A 27909-nucleotide genomic window follows, 5' to 3' on the forward strand; every position below is an offset into this window, starting at 1 on the left:
TGTCCTTTAACACGTTTTTATTAATTTCCACTCAGTACAGGGACCACAGTTGTATTTTTTTTCCATTTTATTTGTTTTTTCATCTGTAACATCTTTCCCCCCAGAATACTATGGTCTAAAAACATAGCTTACAAAGAAAGAAAGCTCTGATGTTATAGTTTGACCACATCAAGATACCGCGTTGGAACAGTCCAAAAGAAAAGAAAAAGTCTGATCAGGAAAAACAAAAGTGAGGTCTGCACACAGGCGTTCAAATTAACACGGTTAAAACTCTGCATGGGTTATCCTATTACATATATACGTCATATTACATTCTGAGGCGAGAAGCAGTACGACGCTGAACCTGAAGAGAAAAATACGTTTGCTGTAAATCATTTTCACATCTATTGCAAAGAAATATGAAGTATCTGCATCTGTAAGTATCCGTCTGTCACGCAGCATTTCCACACCTTCATTGAACTTAAAGGAACCCCTGGATCGGCGATGCACCGCACACACGCAAGCCTTCAGACCCCGCACACAAACAAAGCTCGAGTCATCATCATCAGGAGTTGGCGATTCGGTTTTTTGGACAATGTTACACAGGGAGTCCAGCTATGCCAATTGTGAGTTCGGCGTTTAAGAATGTGTGCGCGTTGACGGCAGTGTGTGAAAATCAAAAACAAAAAACACAAAACTCCAGTGCGAAAACAAGTTCCAATAGCCTAGAATAAAGACTGGCTTTAAAAACCGCAGCTCAATCAATAATTTAAACAAAACGAACGACCACGCTGTTCAGTGCCCTGTGAAATATAGTCGGGGAGCTGAACTTCCACGTGGAAGTCGGTTCAGTGAAAACATGCAAAGAGACGACACAATCAAATATGCATGTGTGAGACGGGCAAGTTCCCCGTGTACGCATAGAAGTACAATGAGCACAGGCGGATATGTAGTAGTCTTTTTCTTCGGAGCAGGTGAACGGTTCCGGAGGGGATCCAGTTGCAGGCCTTCCCGGAGTCAAGGGGCTACACTCAAATGAACAGTGATGAGCAAACTAGGGTTTGGGGAAGGGAGGAACAATGCAATTCAACAGAGATTCAACACTCCTACAAAATATTGACTTGCTGTTTTTTTTTCTCCATTTAATTAAGAAACACCATCGTTAACAATTACAATAATCATCTTAACGAACAAAGAAAACAGATGGGGAGGGGGAGGGGATCTAGAATACGTTACAGCCTCCATCTGTGTGGTTAGTCGGTTATCCTACGACATGCTATTCATTGCATTTCATTTTACAACAAATAAAAAAAACTCCCCATAACCTAAGATTTTGTTAAACTGATTCAGTCTTCCCCTGTATTACTTTAAAATATTTGCCAATCCTGAATTTGTACTCCCTTGATATTTCAAATAAATCCCCAATAAATAGCCAATTAAAATAATATCATGACATTGTTTCCAAGATGTATAGTTTGTAATGAGCCTAGAAGAGTTAAAGCGGCTATCTTATTGGTACTAAAGATAATTCTTATAGTTTAACAGGTGAATGCAAGACTTATACACAACTTAACGACTTAAAGGGTACTGTGTTAGGAAGAGGAAAGTGGGGTATGTTCCTTTTTTCCTATCAAAAGCAAAAATCATTATGTTCCATTACAGCAGAAGAGACACCATTGCCATCTTAAAGTGTATATATACATACGGAAAACAGTTCAGAATACAAATTGCATCAAATCATAAGATGGGGTGAACTAGACCAAATTATCACAGCTGGCTCAGTCTTCCCACGTCGATTATTTAAACCTGCCTGTGCCGAAAACACAAATCAGAGAAGAAGAAAAAAATACGTTTTTCAGTGCATCGCAGATAGCAACACAAGTGCCATGAAGGTCAGCAGGAAAAAAAAATGCATCAGCCAGCCTCCTCATACGAGGAAAATAATATATTAAACATTTGTGTATTTCTTTTTTTAAGTTAAGCTTTTCAAACCTTCTCTAGCGTGTTGGTCGTACTATTCCTTTTGCGCGAAATGCATTGTTTGGATGTTACAGACATTAGCTTTTGCAAAACGGCCACCAAACCTGCAAAAAAAACTAAAAGGAAATACCCCCCTCCCCCGCCCCCACCCACGACAAAACCAGGTAATAGATTCAGTCTAGTTCATTCACCCTGCCATCGACACTCTGGAGACACGGAATCACCACGGCAACCACACAGGTCCCGTCAGCGTAGCTCTTTATGTTGCTCGCTAAACGCTGTGTTAATCTGAAGCTGCACAGTAGTTTCAACATTGACTATCGAAAAGCTGGAGAGGTTTTAAGATTTTATTTCTACTATAGCTTGATCGGCGCGCTTGTGTGGGGGGTGTCGGTATCAGCGTTGTGGGGGTGTGGTGGATGATGGGGGGGGAGGCTAGCTGGTTTGCTTTTGGGGTGGGGGGGGGATATGGGGAGGTGGGGGGGAGAGGAGATTAACGGGAGGGGAGGTGGGAGTGGAATTTGGAGGGGGGGGTGGATGGTGGAGGTGAAAATGATAATGGGGGATGATGCCAAGGGACTTTTTGCAGCAGGGGTGTTGGGCGATTATTCGGTTTTGCTGCGCTTCATGGAGCCTGGAAGCTTCTCTTGCAACCTGAAGGCGAGAAGAGGGAAAGACACGTCGGTTAGAATGAGAACAGGCCACTCAATCAATACCGGACAGCTATTTCCGATACATCTGATATGGCTGACTCTGATTGCATCAAATAGGAGTCAAGCGAGGACCGTGACTCTGCACTCTATTGCAGCGTGATCTCATGACATCACCAATATAACCCTGATCAGCGCCATCGACCGCTCGGGCAGTTGTTGAGGCTCATCTACCTTTATGGGTACCATCGCCAGACTGACACAGACTGCCAGCTATTTGTAATATTTACATACTTTCCAGCAGGGCCCGTTGGGGGTCAACGGGTCGGACGATTGAGAGACGGGCAATGTTTGTACCAGACGGTACGCTATACAAGTAGAGAATGAATCTTCGGACAAAGCTACAAAGTGCTTACTTGGCCATTGTGGAGTTGACTTGAGTGCGCACGACATCGATGTACTGATCGATCTGGGTCTGGAGAGAGGGGATGGAGAGCAGAAGTGTACAGGGCTTGGGTTAACTCAGCACTGAGGGATGAAACATCGCCCAGCCATCAGAAATGGGAACACAACATTTAGGGCATTTAGCAGATGCTTTTATCCAAAGCGACTAACAGCAAGTACATAGAAGGAAGAAAATAAAAACGGTCGAAAAACATTCTCGGATAATTGCGGGTCATATAATAATAATAAAAAATAAAAGAATCTATCTATCTCACACACACCCACAATAAAAAACGACACAATTTTGCTTATGCTCTGGATAAGCGTCTCTTGAGATCAATAAATTGTTCAATTTAACCTGATACCATTAGTCTGCTCAGGTCTGAGCTCATCTTGCTCAGTCAAGATGTACTTTCATTGCTGCACTTTCATTGATGTACTTCAAGCAGTCCGATTCAAAGTGCAGGGGATCAATGCCAAGATTACGATTTGTCAATGTTTTGCTTGTACGCCATTGGTTCAATTATGACAAAGTAAGCATTAATTATCATCAGGTGTCAGTGGTGAAATGTACATAAAAGAAACCGCCTGGCTCGACAGAAAACCTGACAAATATCTTGTGTGGCGCAATTTTAACAGCACTGTATATCAATACATTCACACACACACACACACACACACACACACACACACACACACACACACACACACACACACACACACACACACACACACACACACACACACACACACACACACACACACACACACACACACGATTGAAATCATCCAGGGCGGCAGATGTATAGTTTTCTGCTGCTAGGCAAATTCTGTGTACCACGTCCTGGCACTTTAAAATAGTACTTAGCATTGTGTAGCGTCTTGTCCTAGCCATGTTTGTTGTACACGGGGAATGGGTTAACCTAGCATTTTAAGTGCTTGGCACTTAAAATTGCGTTTCTTTGAATGCCTTTACTCTAGCGACAGCGGTATATTGTCGTATCTCATTCTTCTGACAAATGTACTTACTGTAAGTCACTTTGGATTCAAGCGTCTGCTAAATGCCCTAAATGTAACATACTCTGAAATGACAGCCTTGTGAACGGCTATTCCCCTATAAACTACATGTCGAGTTCAACTTCCCATTTTGGATGGTTTGAGAAGTGATAAAAAACGCCACCATTTGCCTTAGCCATTTCCCTAAACGTGGAAGAATGCATGAGTGCTAGTGTGAGCCACTTGCAAAACACTGTGCTGATTAGGTCAGCGGCTGGACTTTGAGACCAGCTCATCAAGTCGCCAAGATCAATAGAGACAACAGCAACACGGGCACATTTAAGCAGAAACTCCTTCAGTCCTCCGGTTTGTACAAACCGTTTGATACATCTACAGGAGAATGACCTTATAGTGATGGCCCTGTAGATTTACTTTGAGCGTTACCATGAGAAGCCTCAAATCATGTTGTTGGACGTTGTATTAAATACATATACACCATGTCTATACATGTTATATCTTGAACTTTTCCATAAAACGCACAAGTGTAAGAATTGGTCTAAGAATTGCGTTTTTGTTTAATTTCAAACCTCAGTCAAGTACTGAGGTTTAAAATTAAACTAAAATGCAATTCTGAGACCAATTCGGGGTTAGAGACGGTGGTGAAGAGGGAACAGCACAGTCTGTTCCTCAGGTACTAAGGATTCAATTGTGAGGCGTGTTGCCACGGTTACAGCATGGGTAAAAGCAAGGCCTGATTCGGAGGGGCAAGAACCAATTTGTATTTAGGTTTAAATCTCTGAAATTCCATTAGACAGGAATGAGAGATCCCAGATCCATGTTAGGTGAATGTCTCTTTTCACAAGCGAATACCCGTTGCCTTGTTTGTTGTGAAACACATTTTTGGGCTGTAGAACTTGTTAGGACAGAATTTCTTCAGAAATAAATAGCCAAATGCAGCCAAAGCCAATAACTTTCTCTCAAAAACCAAAAACACTTCAGTAAGGTGAAGTGGACATACCAAAAAAGGTAGAAAATAGATTCCCCATTTTGTATAGTTATCAGTCCGTTTTACATATACAAAAAATATCTATCGTTTGTCAAAGCACTAGGTCAACTCTTATTCAAAAACGTGCTAGATAAATAGAGCTATCGTGATGCTCAAGTGACGGCAGTGGAGGCTGACAAAGCACAACCCAAAAAAAGGGATGAGGCTACTGGAAGGAGCCATGCGGTGAGGTCATTGGTCCGTCTGACTCAGCAGTATTTAATGAAGGCTTCTGGCCGTCAGTATCGCTCACCTTGTTCTTCTCGTAGATGGGAGGGACAGCGAAGAGGAGAATGTCAGCTGTGTGGAAGAAGATGAAGAGGGGTTATTACCAAAAATGTGCATCGATATTCGAAAGGACTATTTAAAGATCCCCATAGAAATCTACTATTTAGCAAACGTAAGTTAAGCAGACGTGTTTTCCCATCATGTTGATACCATTCCCTGAGTCACTGTTGTCAGAGAAATATGATATTGTGACGATTATTATTTTTCTTTATATTTTTTTAGACGTCAATCCAAATCAACATCGTATCACCATTTCAGCATACCTTTAAAATTAGAACGCAAGATTTAAATATGATGACTATTTGAAAGGATGTAAAAACAAAAACAAAGTATTGATCCAGAGCCAGGAATGGATCGGGACAAAGCCTGGCTTCCTTCCTTTAGGCGAGTGCGCCGTTTCCTTCTCTCCTGGGAGCCGGTCAGTGAGCAGAGCTCTGCTGGCGTCTGAAGATCCAGCTCAAACCAGTACGCAGCAGACTCAAGCCACTCCTTACAGCCATACATCTCCCTACATGAGCTTTACGGTCTTGTGACTGTACACTACTACTACTACTAAGGTCATGAAGTGACATAAGCGAACTATCCACTTGGCATTACAAAACACTCTCCCACTTGCTTCATCAATGACTGCATTGAATGGACTCCTAATGATTAGACATCATGAGAACCAGATACCAGCCGTCTTCATGTATTTTTGCATTGAGCACAATTTGTTGCATACCTTCTGGTGTCACGCCCGAGTTTACAATCTGACATTAATAAAGTAGCATCTTATATTATCAGTGGAGATGGTTGATATTTAGCATCCAATAAAAAAAAAAAATTACAATGTCACGATAATCATCATGAGGGTCAGGAAATGAAATATTATTTTATCGGGCATATCTTATCGTAATCTATCTAGACAATAAAACGGGCGTATCAAACCTGATATCCTGATTATTTTAGGGGGCATATGTTCTTATCCTAATCCATTCAAGCTACAAAACCAGATATCACAGTGAGGCGCCGTCTTCACATCCTGCTGACCTTTCAAAGACACAACGATCCTATTACGATCCAATAACGTTAAATTTCATTCCATCTTACCGAGAATGAGGATGGTGATTCCGTTGAAGACCGCTCCAACGTAGGTCAGCAGCCACATGCCCACAGCAAGCTGGGGGGGGGGGAGAAACAAACAAGCTGGGTTAGACGCCATCACCTTCTCTAACCAACCCATCAATCGGTGGGGGGGAGGGAGGGATCGTCCATTGGAGAGGGATATGTAGAGCAATGCGTTGACCTGTTTTTTTTTACTTCTTGGGCAATGGTTTCTAGGACATCACAGATTAGCCAAGCTTAACACGATTGCTTATCGCCGTTGTGAAACGACACGTGTATGGGGAGAGGGATTCACCCGTATTATCTTTATCTATTCGGAATTGTAAACCCTCCGTTTACCGGGTCAGAATCATGGCTTTAGTAATAAATCTAGTATTTGGAGTGATAAGACCAACATATTTACATATTCAAGAACATTCTTATCAATTTTGCGTCACCAAACACAATTTTTGTAGTCCGTCTAGTGGCATCATGTTTGCCGATTACATCGTTCGTTCCCCGTCTCATCCAAAAAGTGATTCTCTTGAATCCATAAAACACGGCGGACGTGGCCACTTCGAAGACGGGGGGAGGCGAGGACGTGGCGCCCAGAGGCCCGGGTGAATGGAGGAGGCGGAGTCTCCGTGTGACGGACATTAGCTCCGCACGCCCGCTCCCGGGATCGCCGCGGCGTCGTGGGACCAGGGGGCTTTGGGGTCGGGTTAGGTCGGTCAAACGCGAACCACTCTCTCTCTCTCTCTCTCTCTCTCTCTCTCTCCGTTCTTCCGATGGCACTGCTTGTCGAGCAAGGCTGTCGCTATCCCTTCCTGACGCACCCCACCACCAGCAGCACCGCCGCCACCCCACCCTCTCCCCGGCTAAGCTACCGACCCGATAGCTTCTGGATGCTAAGCCTGGTTATTTCCGTCTCGCTCACATTTCATCAGCTCTTCCCCCAATTCGGCCCACATGCGTGCGCTCCGCAGAGAGCCAGTCGTGGAGGAAAAGACTAAGAATAGAGGTCTGTGAGGGCCGTGCTCCAATAAAAGAACGGAGAGGAGAGGAAGAAGAAGAGAGAAGGAGAGGAAAGGTGCCCTGTGATTGGCCGTTCACCGTCAAACACACACAGAGACAGAGACACAGAGAGACAGAGGGAGAGTGACAAGGGACATCGATTGGCCAATTAGCCGGCCTTGCAGCTCTACCTTCAGGGAGTCGACCAGGTCCTCGACCAGGAAGAGGCGGCTCATCTGCTTGAGGGCGCGGTTGATGTAGGTCAGACTGGCGTCAACGTGCTTGCGGAAGGTCTCTGGGGGGATGCTGACATCCTTATCCATCATAGTCCTGTGGCGCACGCCGCAGGGAAAAGGCAGGAGTGAACACCAGAAACAAAACAAGCACTAATATTTGTATTTCATATTTTATCCCTGGGTTAGCTGCTGGGTTGTATTTAATACAAGTTGCTTGACAACTCTAAGAAACAGGTTTACAACTAACTACCCGCCTCGCATGTAATAGCCTACAATTTCTGACACGCTAAACAATAGCTCTTTCAGGACCACAGATTCCACGGATCCAGCCCGTTTTAGGACAGGGTTGGACGGTGTCTGTGGTGTGTGGGGAGCTCCAAGTGTGCCTCAATAAGGTGGTGGACTCTCCTGAAAAGGTCTTTCTATAAATACCACCAGGCTCAGTTCAGAGCCCGCCAGGCCTGACCCTCACACTCGCCTGGTAACCCAGCTCCACAAAGAGCCCTGTGTGTTTTCACCAGTCCCTGGTGAATAATACATCCATCCCAGCTGTTCCATACATTTATTTTACTATAGGCAGGCAACGGCTAGGAAAGGGTGTTCGAATCCCAGGAGAAGATACAGGGTTCGAGGCCCAATGTCCGCGGACTACCTATTAGTGTCCTTGAGTGACCCCTACCCGTGCTGTAACGACATGTACTACTGAATTGACCGCAAGAAGAAGTATATTTTAATAACTACATGTAAAGCTTCCAATGCTGATTGGGACTTCCGTTGCATCATCCAGTGACCCACGGTCCGTATCATGTAAATAAAATAAAACGAGTTTATAAATTAGCACTTGGCATTGTGTAGCATCTTATCCTAGCTATCTCTGTTGTATACGGGGAATAGGTTAACCTAGCGATTGCAAGTGCTTTGGCACTACTCTATGAATATCCTCACTGTACCGACATACCGATATATTGTTGTTTCTCTTTCTGCTGACAAACGTGCTTGATTGTACGTCGCTTTGGATAAAAGCGTCCAAAAGCCAAATGCCCTAAATGCAAAAAAGAAATAGCTATTCTCCATAACACCCCAAACTTTTTACACGTCAACGTGACTGCGGTCCAACGCCCGGTACTTACTTGAAGGGGTGTCCGTCCCCGGACTTCTGCACAGCCTGCACCACCGACTTGTAGATGCGGAAGGTGATGGTGACGCAGAGCAGGGCCAGCAGCAGGTAGGAGACCACGCTGATCACACTGAAGGCCGCCAGGGACAGCAGCACCAGCAGGGACACGCCAAACACCACGCCCGACTGCTTGGGGTCCCGCCAGTGGATCAGGTCCTTGACTGCAGGGGGGACGGACGGAGGGGGGGGGGGGGACGGAGGGGGAGGGAGGATGGGTCGGAGAGAGAAGTCGGAGGAGGTTGAAATGGATACGTGTGCGTGTGTGTAGGGGGTTTGACAGCAGGATATTGTTTTTGGGGTGAGTGTTGGTGGTTTTAGTGAGAGGGATGGATTGGGGACAGATTCAGGGTGGAGGGGAGGGGGGGGGGGGGGGGGGGGAAGGGGCAACAAAAGGGGGAAGAAACAAAAATTAGTTGATGACACCTAAAACACACCATTCTCCCTCATGAAACCAGGGTCTACATCTCGTTGATCTCCCAGCCCAACGCACCAGTAAAAAACATGGTACATCAAGCACCCCTCTGGCATGTTTATGCTGAGTAGTTAAAGGGAGAGCTGGCGTGCTGCTGGAGACTCCCTGGATACAGGGGCTGTCGGCCTTGTTGGAGGCTGCACATGCAGAACTAATGGCCATTCAACTGGGCAGTTACGCAACGCTTTTTTACAGCACGTGTGACGCATAGAAACCTCTCTTTCCCTCGACTGCGTGTCCGTCACACACGGGGGAGTGACGATGTCTCCACGTGGACCTCTCACCGGGGGGGTGAGGTTGGAGGTTGGCACCCTCCTGACCAGGAAAGGGAGCGGTGTTCAACGTCACCAACACACCCAAAAAGGGTACATGCATGTGAGCACATTCACACATACACCGGTGGTGTAGGGACAAGTCCTCCAGGGTTGCTAATGCAACTTAAAGAACTAGTTTAGCAAGGGAGGGCCTCCATAAGGGATTAACACAATCATTCCAGTGGCTGTCAAATGTAATTGCTTCACTAATTTTAGCAACATCACATTTCCTGCCTAGCTTGTGACTTTGAGTGCTTCAACAGCGTTGTGGACAATTTGAAGTAATTGGAAAGGAAATCAGATCTCAGTATGTCGGACATCGATGTCTCAACAAGACAAATCGAAACTAAAACCAAGACACTTCATTGTTTGCGCCACACGACGTGCACCGCGAAATGTAGGGGTTTCCTTAGCCAGCATTGCAGGGGTCTAAATCCCTCCCAGCATGCTTTGCGCATGGGCCTTAAGGGAGAGAACCGGAGCTTGGCGGCCCCTTGTTCCGTTTCGCTCACCGCTCACCGCACCCTCCTCCTCCTCCTCCTCCCTCCCTTCTGCACTCTGCATCACAGGCCCCAGTTCTGGAGGGAGGTCTCAGCGGTGGGAGAGCCGCAGTGGCCTGCTTTCTCCCTCGCTGTGCCTGGTGCAATTCTTAAAGGCCCCACTTGACATTGTGGCTCTATGCATGCTTGGGTTTGTAAAGGCCGCCTTGCGTCTCAAATCAAATATCGAGATTCATTTCAGTCGGCTCCGATGCTACTGAGCTGGGAGTGTTTCACTTTTGTCATTAACATTTTTTCTTTCCCGGGGGTAATTAAGAAAATGAATGGCGATAGCCAGGTCGTATTAAGTTCTGACACAATGCCTTTGCCCTCTTTCCCTACAGCTCCATCTCCTTACATTCCGGTATGGGATAAGAACGTTTATGGCTGTCGGTACAAATTGGAAATCCAATTTATAATTAATCTTTAAAGAGCTGGCAGCAAGTCAGGCATTACACCAAGCAAGCCCTTTTCTAGCCCAGGCCAGACATGCACCCCACTCAGAAGAAATCTTGAGTAGATTCTAATTAGATTAGAAGATGCAGTTGGCAGAGAAGTGGGAGGTGGGTTCTTGCTAACTGAAATGGTGGACTTCTGCCAGCTGTAAGGGGCACACCAGTAATATTGAAACTCTCCAAGGGAAACCGACCTGCAACAGCCACACCCTACAAAGTCACAGGAAGCACTGCAGATGAGACGACTTGAAGAGCAAGAGTGAGGACTCGATGCATCACAGAAAAGATTATACTAAAAATAAAAACCAGTCACATTTCGTTATTATAGAAGGGGTGAAGACATACATATATATAAACACACGCACACACACTAATAGGGTTTTGTCTGTACCAGAAACTGGCAAAACTTTTGGATCAATGAGTCAAACTTTTGGGTTAAAAATGTTTTAGGTTAATTGCCAACGCCTTACTGGTGGCAGCTGGCAAGTACACAGCGTCACACAGCCAACGACAGTGCAGGAACGTGTCAACCTATGTCTGCATACAGTCGCGGTTCACACTACGAGTGTGAGTGAGGGGGGAAAATAACTTTAATAAGAGAGTAGCGTTTCAATATTTGCGAGCCGATCCTATGATGAGGGTCACAGATGACCAGTGTACATGGCGAGGCAACTATTTAACACCTAGTCCGAGCCTGCAACACATGACAGCGTGGTATCGTTTACCTAATGGAAGGGACTGCATCTGGTGTCGATTGAGGAGCAGACAAGGAGACAAGGGCGGGCGGAGAGGTGTTGGGGGGGCAAAAATATCTCATGACCGCAAGCCAAATCGGCAAATTTGGCATTGTGCCCGAGAACCTAGCGCCGAAAAACCGGTACAAAATAACGTACACAAAACCAATTAACATGATTTCTGCGTGAAGTGGGTTAGGTCAAACGGGCGGCGATAATTAGCATGTTATTTATAGCCCCTGATAAAGCCCATTAAGTCTGGAATATTTGTCCTCTGTGGAAAGCTGCATCAAAGCAGAAATTTGACACCGGTGACCGACCATCTGACTTGCAGAGCTGTTGCCACATGCACCAGGGCAATGTCATCATCAATGGCGCCTAGGTCGCTCTGCCTCCACCCCCCAGCTCTTTTACAATAGACAACTGCCAAGCTTTAAAAAAAGACGAGCGGCAGCACGGGGGTCAAAGGCTCACGTGGAGACAGAATCTCCGTTTTGAAAGTCACCATTTGCTCCCTATAGGCTCAAACCCAGTTCCAACTGGACTTAAAAATGACGACATGCATTTGTTATGTTATATAAGCGCTCTTTTACAACATAAAAAGGTCACTCCCAAATAGTATTTCCCTTTGGAGGTTCTCGCTTTTGTTGAATTCTGCATCTTCACCATCCAGAACATGCTTTATTTTGAATTAATGAGGTTTAAAGTGTTGATCTGACACCATTAGGTGCTATTCTGAATTAAAAAGGGAAACGTTTAAAAGCCCATCTTCAGGTATACTTCTGTTCAGACCTACAAAGACACAGTATACCCCCCGTCTTCAATGATTACCTTGACAAACCTCATCGTTAAACCTCCATGTGCTAACCATATGCAAGCCATCAGAAAATAACCATTGCAGGCATTCGATTAAGATGCGGTTAGAATGCATTTGTTATAAGAGTAGTGAAATGCATTCATGTCATACTAATATATGTTATTCAAACAGGGGGGGAAATGACCGGGGAAGAATTACATGTCACTGAATGTAGTCGTTGGTATCGTTGAGGTGCTTGCGTGAAAGGTTAGCAGGCCTTGTGGCCTGGCGGGAGGGGGGGCGTTACCTGATAAGTGCGTTAGTATTGCCGTCAAGACATGCTCGGCAAGATAGTACGCCTCGGCCACCCACTGGTCAATGGCCTCTACCTCTTTGGAATATGCGCTCTCTGACGTGGGTCTGGCTCGTGGAGACAGAGGGGTGGAAGTTGAGCTGCGAGACGACTGCTGAACGCCAGTTGACCCTGGGCCCGTTTTGTCCCGAGCAGGGATCTCACTGTGAGGTTTAAATGTGGTCTTCTCCATGAGCTCATCGTCCTCTTCCTCCTGACTACTGCCCAACTCTTTCAGAGCGCTTATTGTAAGCTCCTCTTGCTCGAGGTCCATCACCATTGTCGGCGGAGACTGCAGGGCATGCTCCTCGCTTTCGGGTTGCTCATCCTTAACATCGCGATGGCCGTCTTCCGGCTCCGGGTCTTGTCTTGATTTCAAGCACTCTTTCATGAAGTCGACAAAGCTATCGGTGGCTCTGGAAACGGAGCAGTCTGGCTCGATGCTTTCCGGGTCGCTAGTGGTGTCCGGTGTGGGGGGACCATCATCTGTGTCTGTGTTCTCCCGTGGAATGGACTCAATCTTTTTTACGGTGTCCGTGGTGAGGTCACTGGTCGCTTTCAAATCCTCCGACTCCTTGAGGGAAGGTAGTTCGCCAAAAGAAGAATACGGGTCTTTTGGATATTCTCTCGGGGATGGCTGGCCTCCAACTGGCTTTGGGAGTGGCTCGTCATCCAGCAAACTGACCTCTTCGGAGCTTGCAACATCTTTGGGGGCCTTGTAGATTGTGGTATTTGCAGACAGCACTTCAATATGGATTTGTGATGCATCCGAGGAGGAAGGCACCTGATCATTGCCATCAAAGTAATTCTGGTTAGGTGTGTCATCCGAAGAAGGCAATGCATCGTATTCATCATCAAACGACTGCCTTTCATACAAGTCATCCTGCATAAAGCTTGATTTGCAAGGGGGCAGAGCTTCAATCTGGCCTGGTTTAGTATCTGTATCCGTCTTTGTATCGGTTATATTAAAGATGCTAGGCAAAGCCTTAGCGGTTATGTCGATCTTGTCGGGTTTAATGAGAATGTCTTGCCGTTCATCAGACCATTCATCGTAGCTTTCCGATAACTCAATATCTTCTTTTGTAAAAGACATATCAGTCTTGAAGGAGGAAAAGTTATTGTTTTTGTTGTCCGAGGAGCTGATCTGAGATAATTCAGGTTGGGTTTGAGGAAAATCGACAGAGGTATTCTGTAAAACATGCATCTTTATCGTGGATTCTTGTCGGACTGGATCAGGTTCAGATTTGGGTAATTTGTGTGTGGGGGAGTATTCAGAATCTGATTGCACGGGGGAAGATGGAGGAGAGTAGCCTTCCATGAACTCAGTTTCTAATGGCCGTGTGTTAGCAAGTTCTGTGTTAGTGGTTTCTGGCGGTGGTTCGGGAGTTCTTGGAGACTCTTGGGCTGCGTCTTTCACAAACTCATCTCTCTGATCATGTTCTTCCTCCATCTCCATCTCCATTTCCATTTCCTCGTCACTATAATTTGGTTCATCAGTCTCAATGACGTTAATGGTCGGTACCTGCATTAGCTTTCTCTCAATTCTCATTGGCGTCTTCTCCTTTTCTTCATCAGGGAGGGAGGAACCGGACGACACAGCATTAGGGGTAGGCTCTTTTGAGGGAGCAGGAACCGAGGAAGCTGACTCGGGGATTATGGGGTGCGAGACACCATCCTCAATTACAGTATCATCAGAATCCCCCGAGCTGTCCACCTCTGGCACCTCAGTTGGATCCATGTCCTGATCACATGGGGTCTTGGCGGCCTCCACATCCTTCTGCTTAGCATCAGCAACAACAAGCGGGGGAATGGGAGGGGATGTGGACTCAGATCCTGTGGGAGGGGCAGGGGCTTCAGATGAAATATGGGCAGGGTTTATTGGATCCTTGGTACTCTGGTTTTCCTGTTCCCACACGCAGGCCGTTGGTAAAAATCTCAGATCAAACTCTGATTCCTCTTCAGCGCTTGGCTGTTTTGGTGGCACTTCAGTTTTGTTTTCCAATTTAGGATCTTTGAAAGGTGCTATGGGCAACAAATCAGGGACACTTGTAAAGGCTTCAGGTACACATGGTATGACTATGGCTGCCTCCTTCTCTTTTTGCGTCTTATCGTTTTCAGAAACACGGTCATCTTTGCGCAAATCTACGGCATCGTCGAAGTCCGGAGCTGGAGGTAAATGGACCCTCATCCAGTCTGCAGTGTTTTCAAATTCATTGACCTGGCCTAAATCTCCAAGCACTTCGAAGGGAGATTCTGGTGACTCCGAGTTGACAGAACCTCCTTTCTTCTGAGGAGCGGGCACGACCTTCTCCACTGGGGTGGTCTTCTCCACTGGGGTGGTCTTCTCCACTGGGGTAAACTTCTCCACTGGGGTAAACTTCTCCACTGGGGTAAACTTCTCCACTGGGGTAAACTTCTCCACTGGGGACTTCTCAATATGACGGTCTCTGAAGTGAGAAAAGCCACCATCGTTTCTGAAGTCGGGTTCCTTTTTCTTGGCAGCTAGTGCCTCCAAAGCCTTTATTCTCTCTGAAACAGGGGACGTCTTGATCGGCGAGTCTGGCTGTTCGTCAGGCGAGCTGGCTTCAGCCCCATAGTTACCAGGTGAAAAGGAGCCAGGCTGAGATGAGTAACGAAGGGAGGTGGCCACAACTTCGGAAGGCTTGTCAGAGCCAAGAACCACTCTCTTGTCTACTTTGTAATTCATGGAGGTGGGGGAAACAATAAAGGGGTTGGGGAAAGGAGGGGAGGGTATGAAAAGAAATCTGACACAACTCCCATGCACTTCATTATTTAGTCAGCAAGGCCTATGTGATGCAGCCCAAGCAATCATGCATTGAGTCATGAATCTATCAGTTTTGAGGATGGGGTCTTGCGTCATCACATGCTGCTCTTAACCTCTATCAAAGGAATTTGTCGTCAAGCAGCAATTGATGCAGAAGGATAATGAATGATTCATATGCTCTAAATGAGAAAGTTCAAAGAGTATTTCATCAGCCAACAATATTGTTTGTATTTCTGTACTGCATTGGATTAAATTAACAGAGATTTTAAGCTGGCCTGGTTATAGTCCAAACTATTAAATATTTACTAAACTAGTTTTCAATTGGATAGTTTTAAGAAAGCCCAAAGAACAAAATAAGTAGATTTAAAAGGTGCAGGAACTAGATCCTAGGTACTATAGGCTTATGCTCTTAATTTACAGTATCCACAGACCAATTTATCTGCACAAGTGATTTAGTAAAGAACAAGGCACCTTACATTTTGAAACAGGTTTGGTATGTTTACCTGTAACGGTCAAATGTGTATACCATTCATAAGAGCTACATAATACATGCAATGAAATAGTATAGAATATAGTACTTGCATTACTAAGTGTTTTTATCACAGCAAATATCCAATGATGCAATACTGCCAAAAACAGTTAATGCAAGGTAATTAAACAATGGTTCTCAACCTTGTTGGAAGAAGCTCGTAAAAGATGATTAAATTCTGCCAGACGGGCTGGTTTTCATTATTGAAAATAAATGCTGATTGACAAAAGAGTGTGGGTGTGGTTTTGGAGAATGCATCCCTGAGAGAGTAATTTGACAGGCGCACCAAATCAATCAGCTAAACCCCAGTGTGTGTGTGTGTGTGTGTGTGTGTGTGTGTGTGTGTGTGTGTGTGTGTGTGTGTGTGTGTGTGTGTGTGTGTGTGTGTGTGTGTGTGTGTGTGTGTCTTTCAGCACCAACAGTCTCTCCTGTCACTTAAAAACAACCCAGTGTCAAACGGTCATGGGAGAAGCTAAATAGAGATTCACGGCAGCTGTCCGATCTCTGCCAGCCAAAGTACTGCTTTGCACCAGGCAATGTTTAACTTTGGACAGAATTGGCCAATGCAATGACTGCAATGTTAAAGTTCCTCTCTACTATCATGTTGAATTCCTAACTTCAAGTTAGAAATAGTACCACCCTAAAGAAAACTCAAACACAAATTGCTGGTGGGGGACATCTGACTGGTGCACTTTTGTCTTAGCCTGGGTCCCAGGCCCCCCCTGTGCCCCCCCCCCCCCCCCCCCCCACGATCCACACTGCAATGCATTGTTCAAACTAGGCCACATGAGGACTTTCCAATCTCACAGACAGTTTCATAGTCCATTGCCTCCACCGAGGGTAAACAAATTATGAAACAGCAACTACTCTGGGAGACCAGTGCGAACGTGAGGCACCAAGACAAGGACACGCAATTAAAGAACCGATTTGTGGATTTCACTGAATGTCAACTTCCTTGTTTGTGAAGGCCTGTGTATTCCAGATGGGATTATCATTGAAGTTCTTTCTGAATAATGCAATGGGAATTTTATCTTTTCGATCGGTGCTACCCACATTTTTTAGGTTTGTATTGGTAAAATGCATTTCATCCCCCTGCAAAACTACAAGTAATCCCTATTCCTCAACGCAGTGGCACGAGAAGGAGACAATTGGATACCAGACTGTTAAAGAGTTAACTTTTATTTTAATAGAAAAGTTATCATTTGAAACCATTTAATATCAAGTGAAACTAAAACAAACAGATCCATCTAGCTCTGCACTAGCATTAACATCTTTTGTCTTAAATTTTAGGAAACCAATTTAAATAACGTCTTTTGAGAATAGGAGGCAGAACCTCATGCTAAACAAACAATAGTCTGATGAAGAAAACCCTACTCCAGCGCAGATGGAAAGACATGCACAAAAGCCTTAGAAAAAAGCCATAAGCAAAATATATGCATTAAGTGGAGAGAGCGGGATCAAGCAGCCAAGAGGTAATGGTAACGCCCATGGAAGAGTCCTTGGGGCGGGGAGCAGATGCCGCTCCTCCTCCATGACCTGCTCAGTGGGGTGGATGGGTGCTGGGCAAGGCTGGAGAACCACCAGGACACCCCATCCCCATTGACACCAGTCCATGTTTAGACTTCCTCTCTCGCTGCACACAAAGTCAACTTGAACTTGTTATTGCCTCCTTAAAATAAGGAGGCAATCATGGGATTAGCGTGAACCTGGAGTGAGCTTGCTGACCTACATAGTGCTCTCTGGCTGGCGAACGGGAAAGACCGAAATGGATCGGGGGTGCAATCATCTGTACGTTTGGTTTCAATGGAAGGATTAGATTGGGTTATGGTAACAGGGTAGAGTAGCAGCAAGTTCTGCAGAATGCTAGAGGCACACCAAAATTGATGCGAGTCAGCTTCAAGGGCTATTCACTTTGGGTAGTTCTCACCTCAAGTGAGGTGAGGCAAGTTAGCATGTTTAATGCATATGCCTAGGTGAGGTTAAGAAAACGACAAAATGCCATTTATAATGCTCTGTCCCCCACGTACTAATTAGCATAGCCCCCCCTAGGGTCAGTTAGCGGGTGACACAGATGGATACAATTAGTCGAGCTGCCAGTGGAGGAGGGATGTCTAAAGCCAGACCGGTAGGGGATAATGCTGAGCAAGTACAGCAGAGTCTGAGCCAGTTAACCCAAGAACTAGTCTCTGCAACACTGGTCTTGCTCCAGAGTATGGGCTTGGCTATACCACTGGAGGCTTTTCTTTTGAAACCAACTAAATCGTGTATCACTTTAGCGCAGTCCCACAGAACGAGTGCCAGGCATCGTACACGCAGACCCTTCCTCCGTTCCAAAGTCCTGCACCAACCAAGGCACCCAGTGGGGCTAGTGAGGCACTGCAGGAACTCACTGCAGGAACTCACTGCAGGAACTCACGGCCGTCACGGTGAATCGAGGGGATTCTGTAGCCCTCGGACAAGTGTTAGCTAGACTAGACTCGAGCACACCTACAGGACGGTTGGTCGTAAGAGCAGGAGCAGGGAACTAGAGAGGCATGGTGAGGGCAGTACAGCTTAGTTGGCGTAGGCCAGGGCCAGTTAAGAGCAGATATGAGGGGGAATAGAGGAGGGAACAGGGGGGAGGGAGGGGTGGAGAGCAGGCGTGCAGCGTTAAAGAGAACCGTACACTTGCCTTGAGGAGACTGAATGAGAGATACAGGCGAAGAGGAAAGAAAGGAATCTGAAAAATAACAAAAAAAGGTAAGGAAAGAAGGATGAGCATCCCGCCAGGTAAGCCTGTTGAAACCCTCCTCGACAAAGATGAGATTTAAATGAGAACAGAGGAAGAGATATCAATTAAGGCTTCACTGATTCAACCTTAATGCAATTATATGGTGAAAGAACCAATAAATAACTTAAATTTATGTTGCTTTACTTTTGCAAATAATATATATTAATAAATGTACTTAAACTCTAAGCAGGCAGGGTTGAACCAATTCAAAACAGCTTGGTTTGTACATGTATTTACTATATATTTTAGAATAGAAGTAATAGCATTTCTATCCAAAAAAAATAGAATAGCTAAAACTGTAAAGACGACTTGTATTCAAGCTCAACACTACTTAACTGGCATTTCATACCTGTCAAGAACGCTTACATTTTCCGTCCACCTCCCATGCATGTAAACCACTGGGACTGACGCGTGAGGAATGCCTTTGGCCATGACTCAGAACTGATGATGCACCGGAGCCCATTGGGCGGAGGGGTGGTGTCCTTGGGACAGGTTTGGAGACAGGCTGGGCTGTTCACTAGTGCCCAGCCCTAGCCTTGCAGCATTCCAATGGCCCAGTCATCGCTGTTCACTTATCACACACTGCTGCACCTTCCCTTATTTCCCCATCAACCATTACAGTTAGGTTTCCAGATAAGAAGGGTCTTTGGTCTGCAATTAACCCTTATGCAAACTCATGGCTAATTGTGGAAATGAGCATCTGTGGCAGGGGACCTTTCGGGAACACGGTGCACTTAGTGATCGTACGCACCTTTGACCCTGTAAGTTGTCAATTCCAAAAAAATTCTGCGAACGCACCCACATAAAAGCCTAAAAACGAATTCCTTCAGGACATTATCTGAGATTGCAACTTATGGACAGCCGGCTTGTGGCTGCATGTCTTGCCTACTCTGAGGAAAGACAGAAATGTCAGCCTCAAAGAACAAGCCTTATGTTTAGCTTCGAACCATTCATTGAATAGATCAGCCCCAGATCCCATTCTGAATGAGCAGAAAATACATACATGTTTTGAGTCCTCACTATTTTTCTGCAGTAACCCAGGTAAACACATGTTACAAGAGGATTCTTAGAGCCATTTTTTGTTCAAATCTAACAGCGCCATGATGACATATGTAAGCACAAACCATAAAAAAGATAGGACCCAAATCAGGTTGGACAACAATGCAGGTTAGACATCTATTGTGTTACGTAGTACATATAGCTCCAGGTCTCATATATGCCTAAACATGTAACAACGTTAGGATATGCTGAGTAGCAGTTAGAACAAACTGTGAGGAATCAAGAACCCGAGGCAAATGAAAGACCGGAGAACGGTGCAGCAACGTTTCATTGGATTCGAGTGCTAGAACATGGTTTCTTTAGTGCTTTTTGATTGTCACAGGATTAGGGTCACCTTTTAACAGTTGAAAACGTTAGACTTGTTAACATACAACTTCAAGAAATCACCATCTTATTTGAATTTTGGAAACTATTGTTTGAAATACGGCCTTGTTTATACTCCGATGTAGGCCTAATTTTCAGTAAAATCTGTTGCAATGTAGTTTAAGAAATTAGGTCTCTGCTTTGAAGTGTGTCAGATCCTTTGTGAATATTGTCGTTCAATGTACTGTTCAAATCCAAGCATGGATGTAGAAGCAATTAAGAAAAAAAATAATCACTGCCCGCTGGTTCTGGAACTGGTAATGTTTTTCCGATAAGAAGATACTGAAAATGTGTGTTCACACAGCTAAGCTTTCTGTTTTTCACAATATCAAACAATACTTTTACCCATTGCGTTGAGTTCAACTGACTATATGATATCAATATGTAATTTGGGTGAAATAATTACAGTGAAAGATTTCTCTCTGGCTTTCAAATTAACTGTTATTCACTAATAATCAAAGATCTTGTACATCTACAAAGGACATCGTCTGAAAGGAAAAATGAAATATTTGGTTAGAAAATAGGGGATGTCTGACGCTGTTGTACATCAATGGATGGGTGCATCCTTTAGCTCAGTGAGGATGGTGCTGACACAAATAATCCAACGCTGATACTACAGGCCTCCTGCCCCTCCCTAATATATGTCAACGAGGCCATGACAGACAGGCAGTGCATGGCCTTTGTTTTAAAAACATTCCCATCCCGAGTCTAATCAGCTTCAAATGATACGTGCTGTCGTGATATAAAATGGCTATTTCAAAATGTCTGAGATATGTCGTGGGTTTGTTTACTAAAATGAGGAGACGTTGCAGCGCCATAGCGGTGCTTCGTCCCCTCGCCGTGGACCAGGCGGTGTGCTAACAATGCCCCTGCAATGGTGACCGCTGTTGCCTTCGCCCCATGAAGCCATTTCGACACGGGCAGAGCCGGGAATAAAGGGCGTTCCCCTCTCATACTGCTCGTATGAGGCGGAATTTCAGGTCAAATTGGTTCTGAGAGCGAAAGCATTGAGGGCAAGGGAAACATGCTAGCAGCATAACTAGCTTTTCTGCATAACGACATGGCAACGTGTAAAACGCGTTTATTGCCATGTTTCGAGTACGTGTCTCGACGTATGTGTGGTGTTCGTTTGGTGAACAGTTGGCCCCGGGATACCGCCAAATAAGGCGAAAAAAATACACCACGAAATGAACCATCCGACACGTAATTAAGGCCCGTTTGTGTCGGTTTTAATAGTCTAACCCAAATGCCGAATTGGCACTCGTTCCCAGCTCACCACAGGTGTTTCTGATTATACAAGTCGTATGCTTGCATTACCAATAAAGGACAATTTTACCATCCAGTAGTTTGATAACATTTATACAAAACAGCTTAATATCGAGGGGGGAATCAGATGTTTTTCATGATTGTCGCACATGGAAGAATAGATGAGGGGATATAAATGGGGCAGGTCGACACAGACATCGAAAATACGAAATTCTTTAATGGAATCTAAATAACCGTGGGCCAAACCTCAAAAGGTATATCATGACTATTTCTTACCGGACATTTTAGACTCTTTGGGAGCAGCAATCTGTCCATCGGCGAGTCCCTGCGACGACGAGATCTGGGCGGATTGATTCATTGGATCCATTTTACTGCAGTTTCAAAAACGATCAAACGCGACGAATGTGTGTCGTTGAACGCAAGAGCGATATTTGAACTATCTAATGTATTTGTCTGGCTTTCAACGTAGACGTAGTCCCTAAGAGCGGCCGGTGATGCAGCTTGTCCACCTTCTTCTCCCTGTGAGCAGACGTGTGAGCACTGACTACTACTAGAGCTAGGAGCGAGACGTCAGAGACGATAGACGGCGAAACAAGGCGGACTCTGTGGAAGGAAAATATCACGGTGAGAACCAGACATGGGCTCGCTTAAAGGCATACTCATCAACCAAGTGCCTTCATGTATTGACACGATACCGTTGCATTTTGTTTAACATTAAACGTTGGAAATCCCCACATCTGAAATCCCCTTTTTATTTTCATTAGAATATTGGTGAAGGTAAGAATGCATAATCATCTGTGGAAGTATCACCACGATTGACATTTTGCCTACGATTAGCTTGCATGGGCAATTCTGTCGCTATATTTTTTGGTGTTATCTTCAGATAATGCCAAAATTATATAATATAATCTATATTTTAGCACGCATTTTTTCCAATTATGTAACGTTTACTTTGTTTCGTTCAGTAACCATGGTTTGAGGCATCATGTGACAATGTGGCCCTCTGCTGGGGATTGTGTTACAGGACTACTGCCACTAACGACTACATTTCCATGCATGCATTTGGGGTTTGCGTCAGCTAAGCGCTCTAGACACGCGTCAGATATGTCATGTGGATGGGACTGGGGCGTTTCAACATGGGCGTCTCAGTTGCTGTGAGATCTGGCACGACAAGGCTTACGTATGCGAAGCGGTCCACGGTCTTCTTCGAACAGCCCGAACTGAGCGGCAAAAGGACAGACACAAACAAAAACATGTGGCTGCGGCTGTAAAGCAAGTGCGTTTGTAATGACCGGCAAAAGGTTGGATTTGTATGCCCTCTCCGGTGAATGAACAACGATTTGGTAGCAACGAAGCTCCTCAAAATTTCTAAGGTATCAGAGTAACCTTGTGTGGAAAGTGTATCTTATCTATTATTTGGCCTGGCAACCAGAAGGCTAACTAGCCACTTGTAGCTAAGCTAACTATTGTCATCACCCATCCTTACACAATATTTTTTATGCGTTTCTTTCGCCAGTGTTTTTCGGATGAATGTGTGTTCTTATTTTCTTTTCTTAGATATGAAATAAACCTCGATTATAATGTGTTTTCGTTCAGTAGTATAATGCTGGGGATGCTATATGGCGTCTTTCAGTCTATATAGTTTAATATAATGGTCGAAAATTTATATTTTCTATCAGAAATTGTACATTAATACTTAATGTACCTTTCACAACCATTTTATCTTCAGAATGCTTTATTGCTAACGTTGTAATATGTAGCTTCACCTTTCTGCGTTCGTATGGTGTTTGTCACAGCCCCGCCCACTCAGCGCGCCATTCAGTTTTCTTCTTTTCTTAACGGTCTATGATTCAGCTCTGATAACGGGTACGTGGGTTTAAAGACCATGTTCCATGATCAAATAAGTAACCTAGCAACGGATTCATCAAGGTTCTCGTTGGCTGTTTTATTACCCTTAATGTATTTAGGTGACTGATGTTTAACACAGTTATTGTATCATCCAGTACGGCAGGTGATAAAGATCAAGTACACCCGAGTGATTGGACGAGGATAATATGGGGCTTCATTCGGCCCAGAAAAAACACTTCCCATTGCGGGGGATCGACGGAGTGTTCCAGCTGTTTGAGACCGAGCTCCGGAAGCCTGAGCCTGACCTGGCCCTTCTGTCCCTTGTGCTTGGCTTTGTGGAGCACTTCCTGGCGGTGAACCGGGTCATCCCCATCAACGTGCCCGGGGTCCAGTTCGAGCCCCTCGAGCCGGACTGCCCGAACTCTTGCTTCCCGACGGTGGAGCTGGGCATGATCTCGGCGCTGCACGAGCGCTTCACGGCCCAGATCCGCGGCGCGGTGGACCTCTCTCAGTACCGGCACCCGGCCGGGGGCTCCAGCCGGGAGCTGGTGAAGAAGGTGTCGGACGTCATCTGGAACAGTCTGAGTCGCTCCTACTTCAAGGACCGCGCCCATATCCAGTCTCTTTTTAGCCTCATCACTGGTACGTCTGACTCGTACTGGTCCCTCATGCAGGGGGGTTTCCCAGGCTGGTATCAGATAAGGGTATCTTGCAAATGCAGAAGAGACCTCGCAAACGTATGACAACTCGGAGGCATGTGCGATCGCTCTGAATTCAAAAGTTGCGAGTTGATGATTGTACATATTGTAGAGTTAATATTGGTAATGAGTCAGATCAGTAACCTTGTTTCAGCCTGTACGGGTGGTTCAGCATCGAAACCAGGCTGTGACCAAGTATAGTCGTATACTACAGTGTTAAAACATGAATCATTGCATATTATGCAAGTCAGTCAGGTTACATTTGATTGAATGGTCGATATGGTGTGTGTGTTGTTGTTTTTTTATGCTGTCGATGGACTGATCAATGTGTTGCCGTGGTGCAGGAACCAAGCTGGACAGCTCCGGCGTGGCGTTTGCGGTGGTGGCGGCCTGCCAGGTACTGGGGCTGCGGGACGTGCACCTCGGGCTGTCGGAGGACCACGCCTGGGTGATCTTCGGGAAGAACGGGGAGGAGACCGCCGAAGTCACCTGGCACGGCAAGGGCAACGAGGACCGACGCGGTCAAACCATCACCACCGGAGTCAACGAAAAGGTGAGGCCGTGCCCCCCCCCCCCTCCGACGGCTGCAGAAGACCCTGTCGTCTGGTACAGCTTCAACGTCCGCAGTGACGAGATCAACCAGATCTGTGTAATTGAGTAGTCGAGTCACATTTCTCTTGTGATTGAATAACCAAAGAATAGGAACAGCACCCCCCTCTGGTGAAATACCGGCCATTGCAGTGGCTGTATTAGTCTGGTTGTCAAGCAACACAACCTGGCCCAAGTGTTGAGGAACAATGTTCTATGGAACATTGTGATTATAATTCTACGCACGCTTACATACACCCACTACTCTGTCTTGGTATGGGTTTGTTCAAATGTGCTTTTTGTTTTATTGTGCATTTTCTATTCAGAGCTGGCTTTACCTCAAAGGCTCGTACATGAAGTGTAACCGAAACATGGAGGTGGCCTTCATGGTGTGTGCCATCAACCCTTCGCTGGACCTGCACACGGACAGCTCTGAGCTATTGCAGCTCCAGCAGGTAACGCCTACCCATACCGTCGGCACATGTAGCTCGCAATACAATCTTTTTCTTGCTCCTGAGTATTTTTTTTAAATTTATTTTCCTGTTTTCAATCCCTTACAGAAACTCCTGTGGTTGCTCTATGACCGAGGAGACCTGGAAAGGTAGGATAACGGGCCTTAATGTCGGTACTAGGTCTGATCAATATCATGTGTTTATATACACTCGCCCCCACAAATTATATTAATAAGTGACCGTGCCTGTTTCTCTGCTCGTGGCGCTGTGTTCCAGATACCCCATGGCCATGGGAACCCTGGCTGATCTGGAGGACCAGGAACCCATCCCCGGCAAGGAGAGCCCCATCAAGATCCACCTCAAGGTACACGCGTCACGTATCAATGAGCTGGGGATGGCCGTTGATTGGGAATAGGTGGAGTTTAGTCCTGTCCCGGTAACGCCCCTGTGCTCCATACCACTCCGTTTGGAGCCACTCCCTGAGGTACCTGGTCATCCGAACGGAGCCAGAGGAGTCAAGTGACAATGATGAAATGGGACAGACTCCTTCTTGTAAAGGCTTGTACAGGCATCGTGGATGGCTTATGAAAATGAATGACTGACACATTCCATAATCCTTTTTTAAAATAGGCATTCCAACGAGATACCATTTTTAATTAACTTAAATTCCAAGTGCTGAAATACGTGGGAATGCACAAAATAAAATGTAAGAGCCGGTTTGTGGGGACAGTACTGAGGCATAGCCTCTCTTCAGTACAATGTCACGGTAGGGTTGCCCACTGGGAACCTGTGCATTTATTTCCCTTTCCCATTCCCTCCCAGGCGGTGGGTTCGGCTCAGAAGTACTACAACAACGAGCACATCTACCCCTTCATGTACCTGGCGGGCTTCCACTACAGGCACCGCAACGTGCGCGACGCGCTCGGGGCCTGGGCCGAGGCTGCGCAGGTCATGCAAGAGTAAGTGTGTTGGCATAACGTCGATAAATATTTGGGCTACGCCTTGCCCCAGGACTAATTTACAGCTAGTGGAGAAAGCAAAATCCTGAACAGCGATATAGCCCCGCTCCCTGATGAATTCAGTCTACAAGAACCAGGCGAGAAGGCATTTCTTAAATGTTGATGGTGGGCGGGACCAGCTCAAACATGGTGCTTTCCTAAGAGTGTATGCAAAACATAATCATTTCACGTCTAATGAAAATAGCCTCCTCTAAAGCTGACTGTTTTTGGTTGCATTGACAACTTGGGGAAATAGATTGGCTTAAAAACTATATGATAATGTTTTTCTATAAACATTCATTTAAGGCCTGGAACGGCCACAATTTACAAGCCTGTCAATTTAGCACCACCTAATCAAATCATATCTAATTCATTTTATCGGTGTTCTCTGTGTTATGTCTTGACGCAAAAGTTGGCCAGGTTTTTATATTAAGTATCAGTGTTTCTGTTTTGAAATAGACTATCTTAAGGTGGCCATTGTTATAGTCTCAAGCAGCATTTAGATGACATTATCTCCAACATTAATGTGAGACGTTATTTCCTCAGCCATACTCCAGGTGGCAGTAAATACTAATCCTATTCTCATGCACTTTCTTCAACTCAACACGTAATTAGAAATTCGACCTATATTTCTTATTTTCAAACTTCACTTATAAAGGTGATTTGATTGCTCAGCCTCAATAGTTTCCCATTAAAACTCATTCCCTTTTCCACCCTTGATTCTCTCCCAGGGGGGCAGGGTTTACGAGGAAGGCGCGGCGAATTCTCCCTCCCTAACTACTGTCCCCCAAGCTCTGCACGGGGACAGTTAAAAAAGCTTGGCCTCCTCCCACTTAAACTAAAAATACCTTCCACTGGTGGGCCGGCTAGACGGGCTCGGGCCCCCTTCTGTCCTGTGTGAGGATGTCTGCCGCTGCCACGGCAACCCGGCCTTATTCCCGTCCCCATCACTCAGCTTCCTGTTCCCTTCCCAGCTCTTCCCGTCCTCATTGTTCTTCATTTTTCGGCCGGAGCAATTTAGACAATCCTATCTTCAAACAACGGATCCTACCCGGTTTATGCATTTGTGTTTTTTTTCTTCAGGGCCCTTGTTATTTTCAGCAAGGTAAAAATAAGTTGTGAATCATGGTGTCAATCATTCATTCATCAATGAATGAATGTAAGATATATTTCGATGTTATAATTCTTTTAAACAAAGCCCTTCAGTGATTCTTTTTTAAGTATGAATGCACTTTTGCCACCCATACTGTGCATAATAGATTGGTTCATAAATTGTTCGATTTTTTTCTGCACAAGATGGCGTACATAGGCTTATTATGCCAATTTTTTTTTACCTGCAGATGCAAATATATCTCCTTAAAGGTGACATATACCAACAATTCTGAGTACTATTAGCCGTTTTGAAAGTAGGCCTCGTCTGACATCACAAGAGGGTGTGTCCACCTAGATGTGTGCTGGATAGATCAGTCTACCAGCCTACCCAGTGGAGTGTAGCAAACGTTGCTCATCTATCGGTCATACATCTAGGTGGACACTTCTGACATTGTAGAGAAGAGTCAGATTTTCAAAACAGCTTGTAACGGCTAATGACCCTCACACCTGGTTGCATAATATGTCACTTTTAAATTAAACATCAAAACGGTACAAATTTGATGTTGTGTATGCATAGTATACATCAGTACTCCCCAGACACCACAGTGGAATGCCCCACACCCTCCCCCTCCACCCTCCCCTTTGTTCTTATTGTGATTTTCCACCATCAGATACAACTACTTCCGCGAGGACGAGGAGATCTACAAGGAGTTCTTCGACATCGCCAACGACGTCATCCCCACCCTGCTGAAGGAGACGGCCACCGAGAGCACCGGGGAGGAGGGAGAGGAATCGGACAAGGTAGGAACTTTCTCCACCTTTCTGTTCGATACTCTTGTGTGAAACCCAAGCCCCCTTCCTCTCTCCCCTCCTACAGCCGCCATGTTTAAATAACCCCCGTCCTCCC

The 27909-nt window shown here is 45.5% G+C and overlaps 2 protein-coding genes across 5 annotated transcripts in view; one reads left to right on the forward strand and one right to left on the reverse strand.

Moving 5' to 3' along the window:
• Positions 1–21947, reverse strand: rtn3 (reticulon 3). 3 transcript variants are annotated; one of them, XM_030338511.1, is made up of 9 exons: positions 21603–21947; positions 18540–18587; positions 12510–15245; positions 8846–9053; positions 7671–7809; positions 6472–6541; positions 5348–5394; positions 3026–3084; positions 1–2613 (listed from the first exon to the last, which is right to left on the reverse strand). In XM_030338511.1, the coding sequence occupies exons 1-9, from the start codon at positions 21691–21693 to the stop codon at positions 2565–2567; spliced, it is 3447 nt and encodes a 1148-aa protein (XP_030194371.1). In that variant the 5' UTR covers positions 21694–21947; the 3' UTR covers positions 1–2564. The 3 variants fall into 3 exon arrangements, with proteins under 3 accessions (XP_030194371.1, XP_030194369.1, XP_030194370.1); XM_030338509.1 differs by lacking the exon at positions 12510–15245 and having other exon boundaries at positions 21603–21919; XM_030338510.1 differs by lacking the exons at positions 12510–15245; positions 18540–18587 and having other exon boundaries at positions 21603–21926.
• Positions 21782–27909, forward strand: part of men1 (multiple endocrine neoplasia I) — an 8619-nt gene continuing 2491 nt past the window's right edge. The window contains exons 1-8 of one of the 2 annotated variants that reach the window (XM_030338506.1): positions 21782–21950; positions 23330–23816; positions 24217–24425; positions 24787–24915; positions 25021–25061; positions 25189–25276; positions 25735–25871; positions 27674–27803. In XM_030338506.1, the coding sequence (XP_030194366.1) occupies positions 23381–23816; positions 24217–24425; positions 24787–24915; positions 25021–25061; positions 25189–25276; positions 25735–25871; positions 27674–27803 (1170 nt within the window). In that variant the 5' untranslated portion in view covers positions 21782–21950; positions 23330–23380. Of the gene's footprint in view, positions 21951–22437; positions 22700–23329; positions 23817–24216; positions 24426–24786; positions 24916–25020; positions 25062–25188; positions 25277–25734; positions 25872–27673; positions 27804–27909 lie in introns of those variants that run through there. The other variant, XM_030338505.1, reaches the window with a different exon arrangement.

Source organism: Gadus morhua, chromosome 17, assembly GCF_902167405.1.
Source record: "Gadus morhua chromosome 17, gadMor3.0, whole genome shotgun sequence".
Taxonomy (NCBI): Eukaryota; Metazoa; Chordata; class Actinopteri; order Gadiformes; family Gadidae; genus Gadus; species Gadus morhua.